Consider the following 18,453-nt stretch of genomic DNA (forward strand, 5'->3'; position numbering starts at 1 on the left):
AGCGCAGGTTATCCAGAACATTATTGAAATTGGTATCTCAGATATGTGGCATTGAAGCAAACGTAGAACTTTTTCCGTGACCTATCCCAACCCTAACAATGCAAGATGCAGAATGCAAAAGTGTAACCTTCAAGCGAACAACTGTATGGTATTAATTATCACTGGCGAGGGGGCCATTGGTTTTGCCCATTGCTCAAGTGCCGCAGGAGATCCAGCTGGGCCTTCACCTGGTCGAAGTTCATAGCCTGGTTCTGCTGCGGTTGACCTACCCCGGACTGCTGCTGTTGGGGTTGCGCCTGTGCCTGCGTCTGTTGGTATTGCTGTACCTGCTGTTGCTGCTGTAAGGCAGCTAGGAACATCGGATTGATATGCGGAGTGGGTGACATTTGCTGGTATGGGTTGGGTTGTTGGTAGGCCTGCTGGTATGGCATTTGGAAGTTGAATGGTGCTGTCGGCATTGCAGCTTGGGTGTAAGGCTGCTGTTGTTGAGGTTGTTGCGGGAGGGTTGAGTAGGCTGGGTATTGCTGAGGGTTAAATGCGGGATAGGGCTGGGGTTGAGGCTGAGGCTGAGACTGAGACTGGGCTTCCGACCTCTCCTGCTGATGATACGGCTGGCGATCATGGTGTGACTGGTCCCTGCCGCCTCTTCCACGCCCTCGACCACCACGGCCGCCGCGATCAGAGCCTCGACCGCGGCCTCGACCGCCATAGCCAGAGTTCCTGTTGAAACCATCATTCTCGACGGGCGCTTCCTGTCGCATCATCTCGTGCAGGTTCTTAGGTCGGGCAAGCGGGGTATAGCCATCTTCGTTATCGTCGTAGTTGAGCTCGCTGTGGCTCAGCTTCGAAGGGCCGGGTGGCCCTCTTGCAGCCTTGGGACCACCGTCCTGGTTCTTCCCCTTTCGCTCTTGGCGCTTCTGCTTCAACTTCCGCCTGTACTCAGCTTCTTGTTCGTCGTCGGAGAACTCGACTTCGTCTTCGGCAACTTCCTCGTCGTGGAAATTGGACGCATCGCTTCCCTTCAAGCCCTTCAGTGGTTGGGTGAACACGAATGTAGAGTGTTCCACGACGTAGTACACCACAGCGCCTTTCGAGAGACCGCGCTCTTCGACCTCTGCCGTAGTGGGAAATCGGACAGTATATAAAGGGTTCTCGACCCGTCCTAGAGTCTCGGAGACCACGCCAGCAACGCGGCGATCTTCCAGGCAAAGAAGTGACCCTGACTCGAGGACCTGGTACTCTCCGGTGACATTCGCGGCAATGAGAACTGTGTTTTCAACGACGGCCTCCACATTTCCTAGGAGAATAATCTTCATTTCCGGTGTGATAGTAATGTCAGGGATAGGCAAGCAGTCTTCCATGATTTCGTTGGCCGTCTTTAGAGGAGCGCCAGCTTTACCCTTGCCATCGCCTTCGTCATCGGAACCCAGCTCCCCCTGCATCAAGATTCGTGCTTGTTCCTCGGGACTGAGGATCGGATAATCCTCATCCTCGTCGCTGTCATCGGAAAAATCCGAGTCGGAACTGTCTGAGGAGGACTCATACGGGTCGGAGTCCATTTCCCATTCGGGGTGCTCCTCTTCTTGTTCCTGCTCGGCTTGCCCGGTCGCAGCGCTCTCAACGGTGGCATTCTCTGTACCGTTCGTGCCAGTTGCCGTCTTGTCGCTCTCCTCCAGTCCTCCGTTCGCTCCAGATCCTCCTTGGGGCTGTTTATGTTCCTGTTCGACTTCCATCGCATCTGTACCTCCCACAGCGGGCTTTGCCGTCTCTTCAATCTTTGTCTCCGATCCGTTTTGCACAGTAGCAGGCTGAGACTCGTTTGTTGTCTCTGTACTGAGAATCATAGGATCAGTGCCATTGGGGTTCTCTTTCGCGCCGGGCGTCGGGCTTGTTTGATTTTGATTGAGGCCGTCGTTGACCAGGCTCAAGCCGGGAATCATGGGAGGTGGGTTCGAGGATACAGGAGCCTCAGTAACCATATTATCATCTTTGTCTTCCGGCTTTTGCGCCGTAGTCGCCGGCGTACCTACAACAAATGGAGTGTTGTAAAAATCGCTTCCTTCATCTGCTGGAGTCAATGCAATGGGTGGCGTATCGATCATGTCAATCAGTTTGGCTGGGACATCTTCAGGGGCAACCCCGGGGTTGTTCTGGTTATGAGGCTCCGTCATAGTACTGGCAGAAGGTCTGATGAGAAAATATTCTCGGTAAACTGCCGGATCGTAGAGAGTGTATAATATTCGTCGAGGATTCTTCTCGGGAATTTTTTTATGGAACTGCCATTTTTGCCGTTGCGGTCGCCGAACGTATTTCTTATCGATAAGATAATAAATACGGCAATGTTTTCGTGTCCGCTTCTATGGCGACGGCGCGGACTATTCTCTCATCATCCCTCCAGCTATAGATTATATGCACAATGCCTCGGAAGGGAATTGAGGTTCCTTCTGTGTCGCAAGAGCAGCCAGCTCCGCGGACAAAGCGACTGTATAAACGGCATTCCTCTTCTCGTCTCAATCCGCTAGCTGACATTAACATCACAGTCCGCCTCCGCCGCCCTTCTATCTTCCTTTGAATATTGCACTCTACGTCTGTATCATATCGAACGGTATCGCAGCTTTCCTTGCACCCATACAAGACTGCGATGAGGTCTTCAATTTTTGGGAGCCGACTCACTACCTGGATCATGGGTACGGGCTCCAAACCTGGGAATACTCACCCGTGTACTCAATCCGAAGCTGGTTATACATCTCTATGCACGGCATCGTCGGAAAAGTTGGCTCCTTCATGGTTGGTAAAAAGTCCTCGGAGTTCTATTTTGTTCGGTTCTTCTTAGCTATGGTATGCGCAGCCTGTCAAACCAGGCTGTACTCGGCCATTTGCCGGACGCTGAGCCCTAGAATCGGATTACTGTTCCTCATGATCGTCGCATTCAGTCCAGGCATGTTCCATGCCTCGGCTGCTTTTCTTCCTTCCAGCTTTACAATGTATGCATCCATGCTAGGTCTTGCTGCCTTTTTGGATTGGAGAGGAGGGCAAAAGACCGCAAAGGGGATTATGTGGTTTGGTCTCGGCGCGATCGTTGGATGGCCGTTTGCCGGAGCTCTGTTGCTTCCTCTCCTTTTTGAAGAGGTCGTTATCGGCTTTCTCTCAAACAACATGCGGCAAGTCTCCTTCGACGTTCTGAATGGGGCTATCAGGTGCTTAGCAATACTGGTATATTTTGATCATTATTTCATTCAGTTCAAGCACTAATTCCCATAGGTCGCCGAAGTTACTGTTGACTTTAACTTTCTCCGCAGACTCACCATTGTGCCGTGGAATATAGTCTCATATAACGTGTTTGGAGGCGAGGGTAGGGGACCAGAGATTTTCGGCACAGAGCCTTGGACGTTCTACGTCAGGAACCTGCTCCTCAACTTCAACGTCTGGTTCTTGTTCGCGATCGCTGTGGCTCCGCTGCTGCTCCTTCAAGCCATATTCCGTGCCCAGTCGACGAACAAAGAGACTTTGTTTAGGACTGTAACTCTTCTGTCGCCCTTTTACATGTGGTTCGGCATCTTCACTCTGCAGCCTCACAAGGAGGAAAGATTCATGTACCCGGCATATCCATTTCTTGCGCTCAATGCGGCGATCGCGTTTCATATGGTTCTCTCATACATCGGCTCCAGCAATCCGAAAGAGCTGATCGGACGCGTCCCTGCAAAGTTAAAGCTTGCAGCAGTGATGTCTGTGATCTTGTTTGCCATCAACGGTGGGCTTCTAAGGACTCTGGGTATGATCACCGCATACAATGCTCCGCTGAAGGTCCTGCAGCCCTTGGAGCAGGCGGGGGTAGCACAGCCAGGTGATTCGGTTTGCTTTGGTAAGGAATGGTATCGCTTCCCTTCGTCTTTCTTTCTCCCGAACGGCATGCGCGCCAAATTCATTCAAAGCGAGTTTCGCGGCCTGCTTCCTGGCGAGTTCCAGGATGCTCCGAACTTTTCGACCTTGCTTGAGGGCACATCTCGAATACCGGAAGGTATGAATGACCGCAACGAGGAGGACACGGGGAAATACGTAAGTTCTCTGGCCTGCAGCTTCTGATATATATGTAAGATGACTAACGATTAGATAGGCCGACATCTCTCAATGTTCTTTCTTGGTCGACTCGCACTTTCCCGGTCGCGAAACTACAGGCTTGGAACCCAACTATATACAAAATGAGGCGCAGTGGGAGGAATTATCCTGCGCATCATTCCTTGACGCTTCCCATACTGGTCTTCTGGGTCGTCTCATCTGGGTTCCCGATTTACCGATCATCCCCGACCGATTCCGCAGGAAATGGGGTCAATACTGCCTGCTGCGACGGCGCACCGCGGACCCTGAGCCGGAGTTATTATAGACCGTATGAGCACAAACAATGTAAATCGACAAGGCGATGGCATCTTACTGTTGCTCATATCCGTACACTGGTTGCGATCGCAATGGCGTGACCATAGAGTTGATGCGCGGCTTTTCCTAATACGGTAAAAAGATCCCAGGCGCGGACTTCGAGCAGCCATCGCTGCAGTTGATATGCGGGCTGATAAGCACCTCCCCTCAGTGTTCATCGCGGGGAACTGATAGTCGTTTGTCTATCGATAATGATGCGCTCGCGAAGGTCGCATCCGATTAACACAACGGGCAATTCGGCATGCCATCCTCTCAGGATGATGCATACAATTCGTTATAAAAACGATAAATCCAGCTCTCAACCGTTTAATGGAATGACAACAGTATCAACCTCTATCTCCACTCAGTCATGATTCCAGAGACATTTTATTTCACCCAGCACTCTATTGGGAACGCCGTCGCTGCCTCCGCAGTAACAACGTTCGTCATATGGGTCCTTGCCCAATTTCTGCAGAGGTGGAATGTATCCAAGCAGTCGAAATCGTTGGCAGGACCCAAGGATCAGAAACCAACGAGAAAATATGGAGGTATGGCTTCTTCACAGGCAGCAAAAACGTGGGTAGCTAATTATCGCTCTGGGTTTAGAATGGACGCCGTCTGACTTCAAACGACCTCCTGCATCCCCATACCCTAACTGGGATGTCCACACCACGAAGCCGATTCCCTACCGCCCATTCAGATATGGACCGTAAGTAGCATACCTAAGTGAGGTTACTATATGCCGGCATGACTAATGTGCAGTAGCAAGTACTTTATCACCATGGGACTGCGAAGCCTGAAATGGGACGAGTGGATCGGTAAGCCCTAAGCCGCTTGCTTGTCCTTACCACAGAATCAACTGACAGCAACCAGAGCTCGACAACCACTACCTCCGCTACCACGCAGACAAAGCTCGCCGGCTCAAAGAGCGCGGAGACAAATGTTGCGCGACTGCCCCCGAAGCATGGGATGCCGCCATCGAATTTCTTGAGGAGCTGTACGACACCTTTACCTTTTCCCTTCCAAGTCATGACTGACGCCCAATTCCAAACACAGAACCTCCTACCTCCCCGAACGCTACCCCAACATGTTCCGCAAAACCCCAACAGGCCTAACAAACCTCCTCACAAACGAAACAATCGACATCAAGCAACGCCCCCTCCCCGAAGACCCCATGGCTATGGCCGCTCGCCTCGTGCAAGACGACCTCGCAATCATGATCGAGAAGCCCGACGGCGAGTACTACCTCCTAGCAGGCGCCGTCCTCCTGGCCGGCTTCTGGCGCCTCAGCGACAAATACGGCATGCGGCTATCGGATATCCACACATCCGGCGACGTCCCAGGCTACAAAGAGAAGCTCGAAAAGGGCATGATGAATTTCTTCCGCCGCCTTAAGCCCGAGGACCCCGTTGTCCGCAACAACTACTTCATCCAGGTCGACGACGATCTCGCCTGGAGCCATAGTATCGGGTCTGAAGATGCGCCCGTGGTCTCATGGAATACGGCGCAGAAGGATAAGGCTATTGAGCACCATTATTTCCGCTCGGAGAGGCAGTCTGTGCGGCGGTTGCCGAAGACGGGGGCCGTCGCGTTTACGATCAGGACGTATTTCGAGCCGATTACGAAGATTGCTGAGGAGCCGTATGTTCCTGGGAGGTTGGCCAGTGCGATTCGGAGTTGGGGTGATGATGTTGCTAAGTACAAGGGGAAGGAAAAGTATGGGGATGTGCTGCTGGAGTATTTGGATCGGAAACATAAGGAGCAGGTTGAGGCGGGGTTGGAGGTTGAGAAGGAGGATGAGGTGAGGAGTTATCCATACTAGGGGCTTTATCAGTGATATTGTTATGTTCGTTGTTCTTCGTGAATTGTATATACACGCATCTCGATCTTCAAGCGATTTGTTTGTCTTGGTATCATTAGTCTTCATTTCTATAAGACCGCGATGCAGTTATTACCAAGTTCAACTCCAAATACCAATACAAGACAGACAAATCCTCCCAATTGGAATCCTGAAAATGCTACCATAGTATGAAATCAAACGCCATAAACCAGATACCATTTTATGTTTAATGCAGATGAATCAAACGCCAAGAGGTGAGGCAGGGCCATGGAGCTGAGCATGATCACGCTCCCATATTGTAGCCCTTCTTCCTCGCATACGCCCACTCCCTCTCCTGCCGCCATTCACATTCTTCCTGGAACTCGCAGATGCGACATTTCCAAGCCTCCATAACCTCAACACCACGCGGGGTCCTCTGTCCTCGCCACCAAGCCATTTGATCAGTCACGTACGATTCCAGCGTGGTTGGGTCGAATAGGAAGGATCGGCTGCCCAGGACGCGCGGCCGTAAATCTGCCGTTGCAGCCGAAGATATGTAGCGAGCTGTTAAGAGCGGCGACAGAATTGTCGGGTAAGACTCGAGCATGGGGGGTTGGAATTCCGAAGGAATCGACGGGGCAACGGCTGCGGACTTTAATGATGGCGGGAGGAAGGTAAAACGGAGTTGATCTTTCATGAGTTTCCATAGGCGCGTAAGGTTGTTGTGGGCAAGGAGGACGCTGGTGGAATCCTGGCTTGCGGAAGGGTACTGCATTTCTGTCTCCTCTGATACTGAGCCAGAGTTGTCAGAGCCGTGAGACTGGTGCCGCGTGATTGCATCTTCCGGGGTAGGGATGTAATCTGGATCGAACTCCATTGAAGATAATGCATCAAAAAATTGGTCGTTCAGGGAGCCGACTTCACATATGAAGGCGTCGGTGAAAGTCTTTTTAGGGTCGAGGTCGTACCGCGCCGCCAGCAAGTCAATAGTAACATCGTCGCTCAGTGTCAAACGGTTCAGCATGTGATAGTAGAGCTGGAGCTGTAGTAAGGTTGGACGAAACGAGGAACTCTTGACCGTCGGCGTGGAGTTGCTTCCTCGCGTCTTAATGTCTGTCAAGTAGATCCGAGGCAGCTGTTGGAGTTCAGAGGTGGATTGACTGCTGACCGGATCCTCCATAGCCTCAGGCACTACTTCGTGGTGCGAAAGGTCCGAAAGCTTTCTTCCTCCATGCGCAGGAGACAGCAAGTAGTCCGTCAACGACATCTGGTACTCGGGTAAGACAGCCCTCGACGCCGCCGCCTCCGCGTAATGGGAGGCAGCCGAAGCCTCAAGCTCCGAGTCAGGACACTCATAAGAAAGCTGGTCGATAACCCCATTGACCAACTCCCCATCCACAAGGCCCCATACCTCCAGTTCTCGTGTAATCCCAAACTCCCTCAACGTCCGCAACCCCTGTATAACGTTCCAAATTCGCAGCGCCAACGCGTCTTCTTTCGTCGTAATCTGCACCGGGACAGTCGTATAGATCTCATCCTCGAGTGTCTTGTGTATCGTACTACCCTTCTTCATCGCCGGCGTTCTCCGCTTCCTCCCATGTTTAGTCAATGTATACCAATACTGCACCTCACACCAGGCAGGCGATATTAAATCAGTAACGGAGAAGGCCTTATTAGGCGGGCGTCGGAAGCGTTCTACGGGTGATCTCGTATCCAGCGAAGCCTTTGCCTTCGAATCAGCATCTCCGCCAATATTTGCTTGCTCGCGAGCTACATCCCTCTCGCGCTGCCGTTCGCGGCCTTCCGTGGAATCGGGATGCTCAACTAAACGCTTCGGAGTCAGGTCAGCGTTTCCTCAAACCAAACATGCATAAGAGGAAACAGGTCTGAGAGCGCTCACCAATCGTGGGCCCCCTATAGACAGGGATCCAGCCTGCCTTATGTGCAATCGCGTCCGAGAGCGCACCTCCAGCTGTCTGAACCTGCCACAGGGGACTCTTCTCCCGCCCCAGGACTCTGGGCACGCGATCGCCCGGTACATCGTCGCCTAGATCTTCAATGTCCGGGATAACTGCAGGTACAGGTGCGGATGCGGGTGGAGGAGTCAGAGCGTGTCGCGTCGGGCTGGGATGGTGTTGGGGTGCTGTGGTCGTTGTCGCCACAGGGCCGGTCGCGTCAACTTGCGCGAGTAGCTCGTTCAATACGTCGGTTTCATCGGCGCTAAAGTCGGATCCGTAGTCACTGCTTGAATTCAGGGCATCGTCGTCGTCTGGTATGAATTGGGTAGGGTCAAGTGGTGGTTGTGGTGTACATGACATTCCTGTGCGGAGGTTGGTTAGAGAGTTACTTTTGCGGGGAGGCGACGGAGAAGAAGGGTTCCTGCAGTTGATGGCGTCACAACGTCATTTTGAGGTGGACTCACTGGGCGGTTCGGGGCGTCTTCATCGTCTTGCGCGATCAAGGAAGATAAGTTCGACGGTCGAGTCCAAGTTGTCTCGTCCTATTCCGTAGGTTTGCTTCGGAGGAAATCGCGAGCGGATTTCCAAGCATCATTCGGGCCTTCGAGAGAGTAGGCAGCCGCCAGGCAAATTCGAAGGCAGCTACCATCCGTGATTAGTGATTAGTTCAAAAAGTTGTCCCGGATCTTCGTCGAACTCCTAGATAACTTTTTGCTTGGTAAGTAGCTGCTCATCATGAATGCAGTTGGCATCCTAGTACAGGTCTCAACTATATATTTTGGGCATCGGTCCCTATGCTCCAAGTAATGGACCCCCACTTTCGTAGAACAGGTTTCAGCTATCATCAAAGAGGCAAGTAATTTCTCTTATAAATGTATTCTATTGTTCTATAATGCAACCAAGAACATATCCTGCTCTAAAATCTATCCCAACACCACCCCATAATCGGAGTATGCAAAGAACCAACCAACCAGCCACGCAACATTAGTAAAGAGACCCTGAAGATCAACAGCTGATTTAAGCCTTGATAACAGCCTTGGCCGCCTCTCCGACCTGCGCCTCCGACGAAGCCGGCTCCGTCAGCGCAGTCTCAACTTCCCTGGCAGCCTTCTGATTCAACCAGCTCAGGTAAGTCTGCCAGCCCACCGCGATGCAACCCGAAAACACATTGCGGAACTGCGGCGGCACATACATGAAGCTAAATGCAGTGACCATCGGCCAGAACTTGGCGCTATTCACGATACTCCGCGGCAGGGCGACCTTCAGCCGCTCCCATGTCTCCTCTAATGATGCGCCGGATAGTAGTGAGTGGACGCTGAAGAAGTAGGTGTTGAAGACGGGTGTGAAGACGGCTTGCTGGACGACGACTTTGGTGACAATGGAGAGGAATTTGGAGGTGAAGTTGAAGTTATTGTGGAGAAACATGAACCTAGATTGGTTCCGTTAGCAGGACGTCCTCGACATCCGTCCTATTCCCACCGAAGTCGCCAACAAGAATGTAGAAGACTCACCAGTTATACGAGGGTATGCTCGACCCAATGCCCACGGTCAAATGGCGCATCGTCCTCCAAGGGTCATACCCTCCTTTCTCCTCAGCAACCTCTCCGCTGTCCTCTCTACCCGGCTCCGCAACTTTTTGCGCCGGAGCCTCCGGCGGAAAGAAAAACTGCGCGCTCAGATCACCACAAAGATAGATGACTATCGAACTGCATATCTGCGTCGTATACGGCCGTTTCTCCTGGAACCGAGAATATGACCGTCCCATCCGCCCCAAGGGGCTCGCCCTAATTATGTGTCCCAGCGATCGTGATTCGGACCGAGCGGGGACTGTCGGAGATGCTCCTGGCGGCGGCGTAGGAGGGATGCTGTTATGTGATTGCGCAGGGGTAGGCGAGGACGCCGGCGGCTCGCTCTTAGGAGTAGGTCCATGGTCGGGTTTAGATGGTGGTGGTGAAGTAGACTCATATCGTTTTGTCCGTAAGCGCGGGGAAGCGGAGGATCTGGAGGGGGTAAAGGTTGGGCGTCGGAGGAAGAATGAAGGCCTCATTGTGGAAGCAAGGCGCGCCGCGCTCGCCGCGCAGGATGATTAGTCTCTTTGCTGCTTGTGCTATGTCTTCTAGAGCATGGTCTGGGAAGAATCAATGAATGGGTATCGGCGAGAAAAGAGCGACTGAATGCGGATAAGCAACGGAGGTTGTACTCTGGGTAACAATGTGGGACGTGTCCGGACAATCGACAAAGAGCGCAAAAAAAGAAGGTTAAATTTAACAAAAAAGAAATCTTTTAGGTTTGAATAACAAGGGCTAAGTCGAGTTTGATCATCGTGATGGCGACTACTGGAAAATCGGCAATCATAGTCCCAAAATGCCGAGGATCGGAGATGTCTGCCTATCGGAGCGTCCATAGACTCCAGCATTACTCCAACTATGGGGAAATCACGATAACAGCTTAGGAGTTGGGGAATAAATTTGAGAATTATTGATTGTATTATCTCTAAGATGCTAACGTCCACCGTCTATATGCAACAAATCATGCAGGGTATATCAACAATGCAAAGTTAAGACAACAAGAAGACCACTTTTCGCTTCCATCGCATCACACATGGACACATTAAATGGGTAAGGTGTAAAAGCAATGCGGGAATGAATGCTAAGAATTATGTACCGGGGTATAGTATAGGATAGGTGGGCGAATGTAGGCGTAGGCGTCCCGTTTATTTGCCTCCAAACGACTCGCGCGTGTTAACGCGGTCAATGTCGTAAGGGTTGCCCTCGTACAAGGACCTGTGAGACCTGTGGGAAGCGAACGAGCGGGCCGAGGCCTTGCTGCGGAGCTGTCTCATGGTGGGGAGCTCTTCAATAGCGGAATCAGCTTCGGAGCTGGCGTCGTCCTCGGGGTGGGGGGCAGGCGCTTCGGTGCGGTCGTACTTCTCAATCTCCTCCTCCTCGGCGGCCTCCTCTTCGGCTTCGGCTTCGGGCTTGGCTTGGGCCATCATGCGGCGCATGAAGGCGTCAGACTGGGCGGCGTACTTGCACTTGAGACGAATGGGCCTGCCGTACTTGTAGAAGAGGAAGGGGAAGGGAACACAGGCGAGGGCGAGGAACGCAGGGATAGAAGAGGCCCAGTGAATACCGAGGTCGTTGTACATGTAGGAGGTGAATAGTGGGAAGACGGCACCAAAGATGGAACGGAGAACGGAGTTGGCGGCCAGGACGGAGGCAGCGAAGATGGTGTAAGTGTCGATCAGGTAGCTCATGATACTCAGGAAGACCAACACCATGCCGAAGCCGAAGGGAACACCTGCGGCAATGCAGGCCATCCAGTGGACAGAAGGGTAGTTGGTCCAGGCGAACCAGAACAGACCAATCGGAATTGCGACGGAGGCAACCATGCAGGGAGGCAGACGAGCCTCGGGAGGAGCAAATCCGTCATTCTCATCCTGAGCCCTGATGTACCGCTTGTTATCCCAGATACTGTAAGCAACAGCAAAGATCATGCCGACCATGATACCCAGGAAGGGGAGGGCACCGACACCCTGGTTCCAGCCGCGAGTCATTTGGAAAACGATGGGATAGGCGGCGAAAAGCATGTACAGGGTTCCATAAACAATAGCCATGTACAGTGACAGCAAGAAAACAATGGGCTCGCGGAAGAGTAGAATCCAGGGTCGAGACAAGGCCGTCTTGAAAGCTGCGCCGAGGGAAGTCTTTCCCTGTTCAATGTCTGTCTTGCTTCGGTAGACTTTGCCGGTGATCTTGGAAAGTCTTTCAGCACGGCGGCGAAGGAGAACTGGGGCGTATGTCTCTGGCAGGAAGAGAGCTCCGGCAATCCAAAGGACACCTGAAAAGGCACCTAGGAAGCCCATAACCCATTTCCAACCAGCGTTCATTCCGAGGAATCCACCGATGATAGGGCCAAGGACGGGACCTAAAACACAGAATGTCAGCTTTGGGCTCATAATCAAGACGAGTCGTCAGGCCATACCTAAGAACGGAGCAGCAGCGAACAGACTCATGGCAACACCTCGCTGCTTAGCAGCAAACATATCGGCGATAACACCACCAGCATTCGTAAGAGGCGAAGAACCGAACGCACCGGCGAAAAAGCGAAGAATGATAAGGGTCCATGCGTTCTTCGAGCCAGCGCATCCACAGTTGAAAGCCGTAAGAGCCAGGTAGGTAAAGAAGTAAACGATCTGGCGGCCGAACATCTCACTCAGAGGCGCCCAAAGCAAAGGTCCAATTGCGAATCCCAAGACGAAGAGAGAGACGCCCAGGGTCGCAACTTCGCTGCCGATACCAAACTCTGCTTCGATCTCTGCAACACCACCGGTATACGCTGAGGAGACCAAGGCGACGGCCAGTGTCGCAATCGCAGCGACGAGCGTGAAAGACCATTTCTTTTGCGGGGAGAATTCCATGGGGTTCCGAGGATCATTGGGGATCCAGACAACGGCGTAGGGGTCCTCCTCTGTTCCTGATCCAGCGTACTTATGATCGATGACTGCCTGCGTGACGGCGCCCTGGTCGGTTACCAGACGCCAGAAGGGGATCTTGTGCGGTGCAGGCGCCTCAATGGGTGAGGTCCCGTTTGGGGCTCCATGGTCCTCTTTGGCCATGGCGATGAACTCGACTGCCGCTCAGTAGGTGTTGACGTTGATAAGCCACGCGGTTGAAGCTTGCGGAGAAAGCGCGCCGCGCTAGATGGCGTAAAATAGCTCTAGGATGGAGAGATAGCCGGTTGAGTGCGAGGAAGCTATACAAATAGCCTCAGGAATGGGCGTAGGATAGCACGAAACCGGAGATTCGTTTGAAACAAACAAGTATCATTCCTATCAGGGACCCCTCCACCTATATATACAGAGGCACCAGGCTAAGCCGCAGAAAAAGTCTTCTGACTTCATAATTATGGAACCAGGGAAATCTTGACTCGAGTAGTGTCGGATCTCATGCTCAGACGGTCTTGGTGTTAGGCTGTTTCTGGTCAAGATCCAGCGCACTAAGTGGTTGCCAAGGGGCGTTAACCGGCTTATGCCGCCGCTATGCACAGTCTGCGATCATAATTTCCGATGCAGATGGCAAGGTCGGGTTTTGCCGAGTGCTGGAAACGAGAGACCTTGGGCGGCGCCGCTGACATCTGCCTGGTGATTTGTCCAGGGTGCGGTCTTCCGTGGATGACGCTGAAGAACTAGCCGGGCCCGAGATCGAGAACTTCTCTTCCTGGTGGTGGCTTGTGTATAATTCCGTATGTATTATTGGATTAGTGATGAAGCCGCATTTAGGGGTTAAGAGGTTATGCGCCCATCGGAAACGGACTTAAACATTTTTGACGGAGTTCATGTCAGAGTGTCAGTGCTATGCCAGTCCCGCATTCGGCTCACACGGCATCTAAGGTTGCTCTCGGGCTCGGCTGACGATGCGCCCTTCCACGCGTTGCTTATCAGTCAGATTCACGATAACAGAGCAGATAACTATTCTCCGCCGTGCATATAATCCTGGCCTCCTGACGTCTGTGCTTAGCAACCTGGCCCCAGGTCACCAGTTCGTAGCCCACCGAAGGCAAAAATTCCCAGTCTCTGCTCCTAAGGCGCTCGCAGTTGTATAAAATTATACAGACGCGCAACCACGTCTCTATCACCGCAGTGGACCCGTCAACTTCGGAGCCTCGGCGAAAGAAGAAAACTTAGCAATCGGAACCCCATCGTGACCCACTGCGCCAGGTCAAAGCCGTTAAGGGGAACTTCTAGAACCACTTTATGAGGCTTATGCACACGCTGTCAGATAATCGTCCTGAGTCATCGTAGGGTTATGCTGAATCTTCGATTTGCCGAGGTATCTTCGATTTGTTTCATCTGGTGGCGCTGCCTAGGTCCTCGTCTTCGTGGTAGAGGTCTCGGGGCTTTTTCTGGAATGAATAATTAGAACTAATATTATTATTGGATTATGTGAATGTTCTTTGGCCATTTGTTGCTAAAGTCCTCGGCATTTTGGATTATGGTTGCCCTCAGAATATGCGATGCTTATTTGTAGCTTATCGGCGTTGACTGCTTGAGAGTTGAAGATGCCCCTCGAATCACGATCACGCTAGACTAAATGCTCAATCTTGAACCATTCAAAAGTTCAATCAGCTCTCGACAGTATGTATCCACAAGGCAGATTCGCTAATATATATTGTAGTAGGCACTAGTGTAGGCAGCATATGTGCCATATAGATTGGGCGCAATCTCAACCTCGTCTCAGGGGTGGATTAGAGCGATGCGAATCATGCGATGCGGCTTCGGCTCTAGATCATCTACATAGATATTCCAGCACGCAAGGCTTGCGGAAAATGGAAAGAGTCGGCGGCCATCGTCTAATATATACTACTGATGAGACTACAGGTCGGTCTCGCGTCCTACGAAACGGCCTATCCAGAATTCAGATATATTGCAGGCGTGTGTGATGGCCATGGGGGTACTTGTCCAGCACTCGATGCAGAGCCCCGGCCAGCTCGCGAGCAGGTACGTGGTAAGTAGACAGGCGGTGCAGGAGTTAGTATTCGTCATCCTTTATATCTGAGTGAGGAGACACCATTACAGTCCAGGCAGGGGACAACAATACTCTTCACAGGGCTGCCCGGAGTTCGACTTCACTGACTTGTCTGGTGTTTCTCATACGGTGGTAGTCGCATCACGGTCGCGCCTCTCCTGGATCGAAAGACCCGGCCGGCGGTCGCGCCGTGGGAAACGAGGCGTATCTCTGCTGGGACTCTCCTGGAGTAAGTTGAGCTTACCTTGTCGCGCTTTGAAGACAGCAACCAGCGCCATCCACGCCGGTCGAGTGACCATCCAGTCCAAGGACATCGAGGCTCCCCTAGAGACCACGATTACGCGTCGCGATGAGCATGGCAGGGAGGGGCGTGTGGAACTGGGAACGCGGTGGTGCCTGCGACCGCGAGAAACCAGCACGTTTTGCATGCTACTGATTACAAGTGAAGGTTGAATGGGACTTGGCTTGATTGATCATAGATACTGCATTGCGTCCATGCCATCCGGTGGCATCGACATGACACCATGCGAGGATTGAAGAGTCCTTAATGTACATAGTATTCGAGTAGACCCATGAGAATCGCCAGCCGCTATGGGCAGCCTACTATTTAAAACGTAGCGAGAAAAACAAAACCCATTGCCGAACCCATTGATATTGTGGAAAAAAGAAAACCCGTCATGTATCGCCAGTCATGAAAAAGAAAAGATGAACCCCGTTATCGCCATCCCAGAAGAACCAACCACGAAGAAAAGCAACTTAAGAGCGCTCACCGCGGAGGCGGCGGGCGAGCTGGATGTCCTTGGACTGGATGGTGACACGCTTGGCGTGGATGGCGCACAGGTTGGTGTCCTCGAAGAGGGAGACGAGGTAGGCCTCAACGGACTCCTGGAGAGCACCGATGGCGGAGGACTGGAAGCGGAGGTCGGACTTGAAGTCCTGGGCAATTTCACGGACGAGACGCTGGAAGGGGAGCTTGCGGATCAGGAGCTCGGTGGACTTCTGGTAGCGACGGATCTCACGGAGAGCGACGGTACCTTGAGGGTTATTAGTATGACGCGACGAGATGATAAGTGGGATGAGTGGTACATACCGGGCTTGTAGCGGTGAGGCTTCTTGACACCTCCGGTAGAGGGAGCGGCCTTGCGGGCAGCCTTGGAAGCGAGCTGCTTACGGGGAGCCTTGCCACCAGTGGACTTACCTGTTGGGGTAAAGTCAGCATCATGAAGCTATTCAGGGAGCGACGCGACCGTGACACGGCCGTGCCACGAGAGAAAGGACAGCAAGGTGAGGACTTACGGGCAGTCTGCTTGGTACGAGCCATTATTGACGATGAGGTTTGATGGATTTAGTGGAGTTTGAGATGAAATTTGATGATGTAGTTGGGAAACTCGATGGCTGAATATAGGTAGTCGGAAAGGATAGTTGGATGTAAGAAAGATGGAGGGGGCGGGTGGGGGAAGGTATTTGTAGTAAGCGAGAGGCGGGTGGTGATCCTGTGGTTTGCCTGCAAAGTTGGGTGGCCTTAGCGCCCTTTCCTTTGATCAAAAAAAGCGTTCGGAAAGCAGCACACCATAAGCCGTGATTTCGCGGCCCAGTTTTACTGGGGAGATCGAAAGGGTTGCGGGCCAGGCGGTCAGCCTGGCAGTTACACTAAGCGAGACGTTCCCGGAGGGCCAATCAGCAATCAGGATCATTGATCTGGAATGTCCCCCATTCACTTACTGATCCCATCCCCATCCCCGAATTCTTGCCAGATCAGAATTATTCCAGTAGTTTCTGTAGCCCGTAAGAATTTACTTTCCACTCTCCGTATTCTGATCCGCGTCTTGACGCGTCCATGCGGCGCGATCAACTTCCCCCTGCAAGATCAACTGCGTCATGGTCACGTTACCGCCCGTTCTAGTCCGCTCATCAGATCAACCGCCCCCGTCCTCTGATTGGTCAATCCTCTCAACGTGAGTGATTCCGGCTCTCTCCCCACGCGCTTCCCTTCTCTATACAAATATCTCCTGTCCCGTGAAGCACATCCGCTTTCCATTCTCAACAACTCTCGCCGTCCACTTGACGTTTAATCTATCTCCACCTCACAACCTTAACCTTAAATCTCTTCACACACTATCAACATGTCTGGACGTAAGTGACATCTATCTGCCATCCATCCCATTGAGGCTATCTCGAAGATCATCGACTGACGCGTCCTCTCTACAGGTGGAAAGGGTGGAAAGGGTCTCGGAAAGGGCGGTGCCAAGCGTCACCGCAAGATCTTGCGTGACAACATCCAGGGTATCACCAAGCCCGCTATCCGCCGTCTCGCTCGCCGTGGTGGTGTCAAGCGTATCTCCGCCATGATCTACGAGGAGACCCGTGGTGTCCTCAAGACCTTCCTCGAGGGTGTCATCCGTGACGCCGTCACCTACACTGAGCACGCCAAGCGCAAGACTGTCACGTCTCTCGACGTTGTCTACGCTCTCAAGCGTCAAGGCCGTGAGTACCCTCGATCGTTGTTTCATCCCATTCGCTCTAACCGGTCCGCTCTCAGGTACCCTCTACGGTTTCGGTGGTTAAGCGTGTTCTTTCTGCATTTTTTTCGTTTCCACCATCCTGCGCGGTCGGCGCGTCGATTGTCCTTCCGCAGCAGTGACGCGACGGTTTGCTTTTCGGGTTGGTTCACGGTATGACTGGGACGTTGGGGTGTTCTTGATCTTTTATTACACAAGTGTCATGGGTCTCTGGGTTTGCTTTAACGTATCTTCTATTTACTATTTCCCAAGCGTCCACTACTGGCTAGTTAGTGTTCGTCTTTGATTTTCTGTATCATAGCCTTCATGCTCCCGGCTGGCGCCATGGGCTAAATACGATCGCGCTGCATGAGACGCGGTCATATGAATACAACCGATCAAAAAATCATCTTACTCCTTGTAGCCCTTGTGGTCTTCGTAGTGTTTTCCTGTTTTCGGCCTTGGTGCTCATCGTTGTTTTGGTCGCCAGTTTCGCGTTCGCGTTTGGCTGCCTTGTCGCCTTGTGTCCTCGGTGTACATATCGAGCTCTATAGTGGCAGTGTCTGTATACTTCGACCTGTGTTTTGTGTATGGTATTTTCTTTAATAATGAACATCTCATGCGTTCTCTTCTCTCCCTTTCGGCCATGTGGTGCGTGGGTAGGTGTGTCCAGTTTGTCCATCGTAGATCTCAATCCGTCCCTCGTATATCCGGCCTCATGAGTAGCTTGCTTCCTTGGCCTCAATCCCATGGGAGCTGCTATGTTTGAGGTCTGGTCCCTTCTACGCTGGCGTCGTGTCTTGCTGTGGACTGGGTATGTAGTGATGGAAAACCTACGGTGCCAATGTAGAGTTGGGTTTGAAGATGATGCAGTACTGTTATGCTGGAGTAGTCGACGATATATATATCGACGTGCAAGTCCACGGTTTTGCCGAAACAGCCCAGAATGCGGGTACGAGGACTCATTAAACATACCACAATACTAAGCTTCTAGCAAAGAGCATTGATATACTACATATAACTACACCAAGCACATTGTCGCGACACAGAAGCTGCACAGCGGCCTTGATATATACAGCTCGGGAAAGGGCCGGATTCGGGCCCATTGAAACGTATGCCAAGACCTTCCAGATCGAGGAAAGCCCGACCCGAGCACTGGGAGGCCGGTCATCGAAGTTGCAACGAAGACGCCAAGTCCACCAAATGGGAATGGCCGCGTCGGTTATCGTCCCTTAGATCGC

At 52.3% G+C, this 18,453-nt stretch overlaps 8 protein-coding genes across 8 annotated transcripts; 3 read left to right on the top strand and 5 right to left on the bottom strand.

The window, feature by feature from the left end:
• Positions 1–158: 158 nt before the first annotated feature.
• On the bottom strand, positions 159–2,171 carry DSM5745_01732 (RNA-binding snoRNP assembly protein NAF1; the record flags this gene model as incomplete). The annotated part of the gene is made up of 1 exon (XM_026743748.1): positions 159–2,171. One exon carries the CDS (start codon positions 2,169–2,171, stop codon positions 159–161), a length of 2,013 nt encoding a protein of 670 aa, XP_026606911.1.
• A 245-nt stretch (positions 2,172–2,416) lies between these two features.
• DSM5745_01733 (dolichyl-P-Man:Man(6)GlcNAc(2)-PP-dolichol alpha-1,2-mannosyltransferase) lies at positions 2,417–4,381 on the top strand (the record flags this gene model as incomplete). The annotated part of the gene is made up of 4 exons (XM_026743749.1): positions 2,417–2,484; positions 2,541–3,213; positions 3,262–4,056; positions 4,115–4,381. 4 exons carry the CDS (start codon positions 2,417–2,419, stop codon positions 4,379–4,381), a joined length of 1,803 nt encoding a protein of 600 aa, XP_026606912.1.
• Positions 4,382–4,780: 399 nt separating this feature from the next.
• On the top strand, positions 4,781–6,232 carry DSM5745_01734 (heme-dependent oxidative N-demethylase family protein; the record flags this gene model as incomplete). Its single annotated transcript, XM_026743750.1, has 5 exons — positions 4,781–4,958; positions 5,017–5,119; positions 5,176–5,228; positions 5,284–5,407; positions 5,467–6,232. 5 exons carry the CDS (start codon positions 4,781–4,783, stop codon positions 6,230–6,232), a joined length of 1,224 nt encoding a protein of 407 aa, XP_026606913.1.
• Positions 6,233–6,533: 301 nt separating this feature from the next.
• DSM5745_01735 (exonuclease V) lies at positions 6,534–8,547 on the bottom strand (the record flags this gene model as incomplete). The annotated part of the gene is made up of 2 exons (XM_026743751.1): positions 6,534–8,053; positions 8,130–8,547. 2 exons carry the CDS (start codon positions 8,545–8,547, stop codon positions 6,534–6,536), a joined length of 1,938 nt encoding a protein of 645 aa, XP_026606914.1.
• Positions 8,548–9,204: 657 nt separating this feature from the next.
• DSM5745_01736 (Mpv17/PMP22 family protein) lies at positions 9,205–10,234 on the bottom strand (the record flags this gene model as incomplete). Its single annotated transcript, XM_026743752.1, has 2 exons — positions 9,205–9,616; positions 9,699–10,234. The coding sequence occupies 2 exons, from the start codon at positions 10,232–10,234 to the stop codon at positions 9,205–9,207; spliced, it is 948 nt and encodes a 315-aa protein (XP_026606915.1).
• A 666-nt stretch (positions 10,235–10,900) lies between these two features.
• DSM5745_01737 (MFS transporter) lies at positions 10,901–12,805 on the bottom strand (the record flags this gene model as incomplete). Its single annotated transcript, XM_026743753.1, has 2 exons — positions 10,901–12,114; positions 12,172–12,805. The coding sequence occupies 2 exons, from the start codon at positions 12,803–12,805 to the stop codon at positions 10,901–10,903; spliced, it is 1,848 nt and encodes a 615-aa protein (XP_026606916.1).
• Positions 12,806–15,470: 2,665 nt separating this feature from the next.
• Positions 15,471–16,035, bottom strand: hhtA (histone H3; the record flags this gene model as incomplete). Its single annotated transcript, XM_026743754.1, has 3 exons — positions 15,471–15,748; positions 15,805–15,912; positions 16,011–16,035. 3 exons carry the CDS (start codon positions 16,033–16,035, stop codon positions 15,471–15,473), a joined length of 411 nt encoding a protein of 136 aa, XP_026606917.1.
• Positions 16,036–16,837: 802 nt separating this feature from the next.
• Positions 16,838–17,279, top strand: DSM5745_01739 (histone H4; the record flags this gene model as incomplete). Its single annotated transcript, XM_026743755.1, has 3 exons — positions 16,838–16,847; positions 16,923–17,198; positions 17,254–17,279. The coding sequence occupies 3 exons, from the start codon at positions 16,838–16,840 to the stop codon at positions 17,277–17,279; spliced, it is 312 nt and encodes a 103-aa protein (XP_026606918.1).
• Between the last annotated feature and the right edge of the window lie 1,174 nt (positions 17,280–18,453).

This window comes from Aspergillus mulundensis (genome assembly GCF_003369625.1).
Source record: "Aspergillus mulundensis strain DSM 5745 chromosome Unknown scaffold_1, whole genome shotgun sequence".
In the NCBI taxonomy this organism is placed as follows: domain Eukaryota; kingdom Fungi; phylum Ascomycota; class Eurotiomycetes; order Eurotiales; family Aspergillaceae; genus Aspergillus; species Aspergillus mulundensis.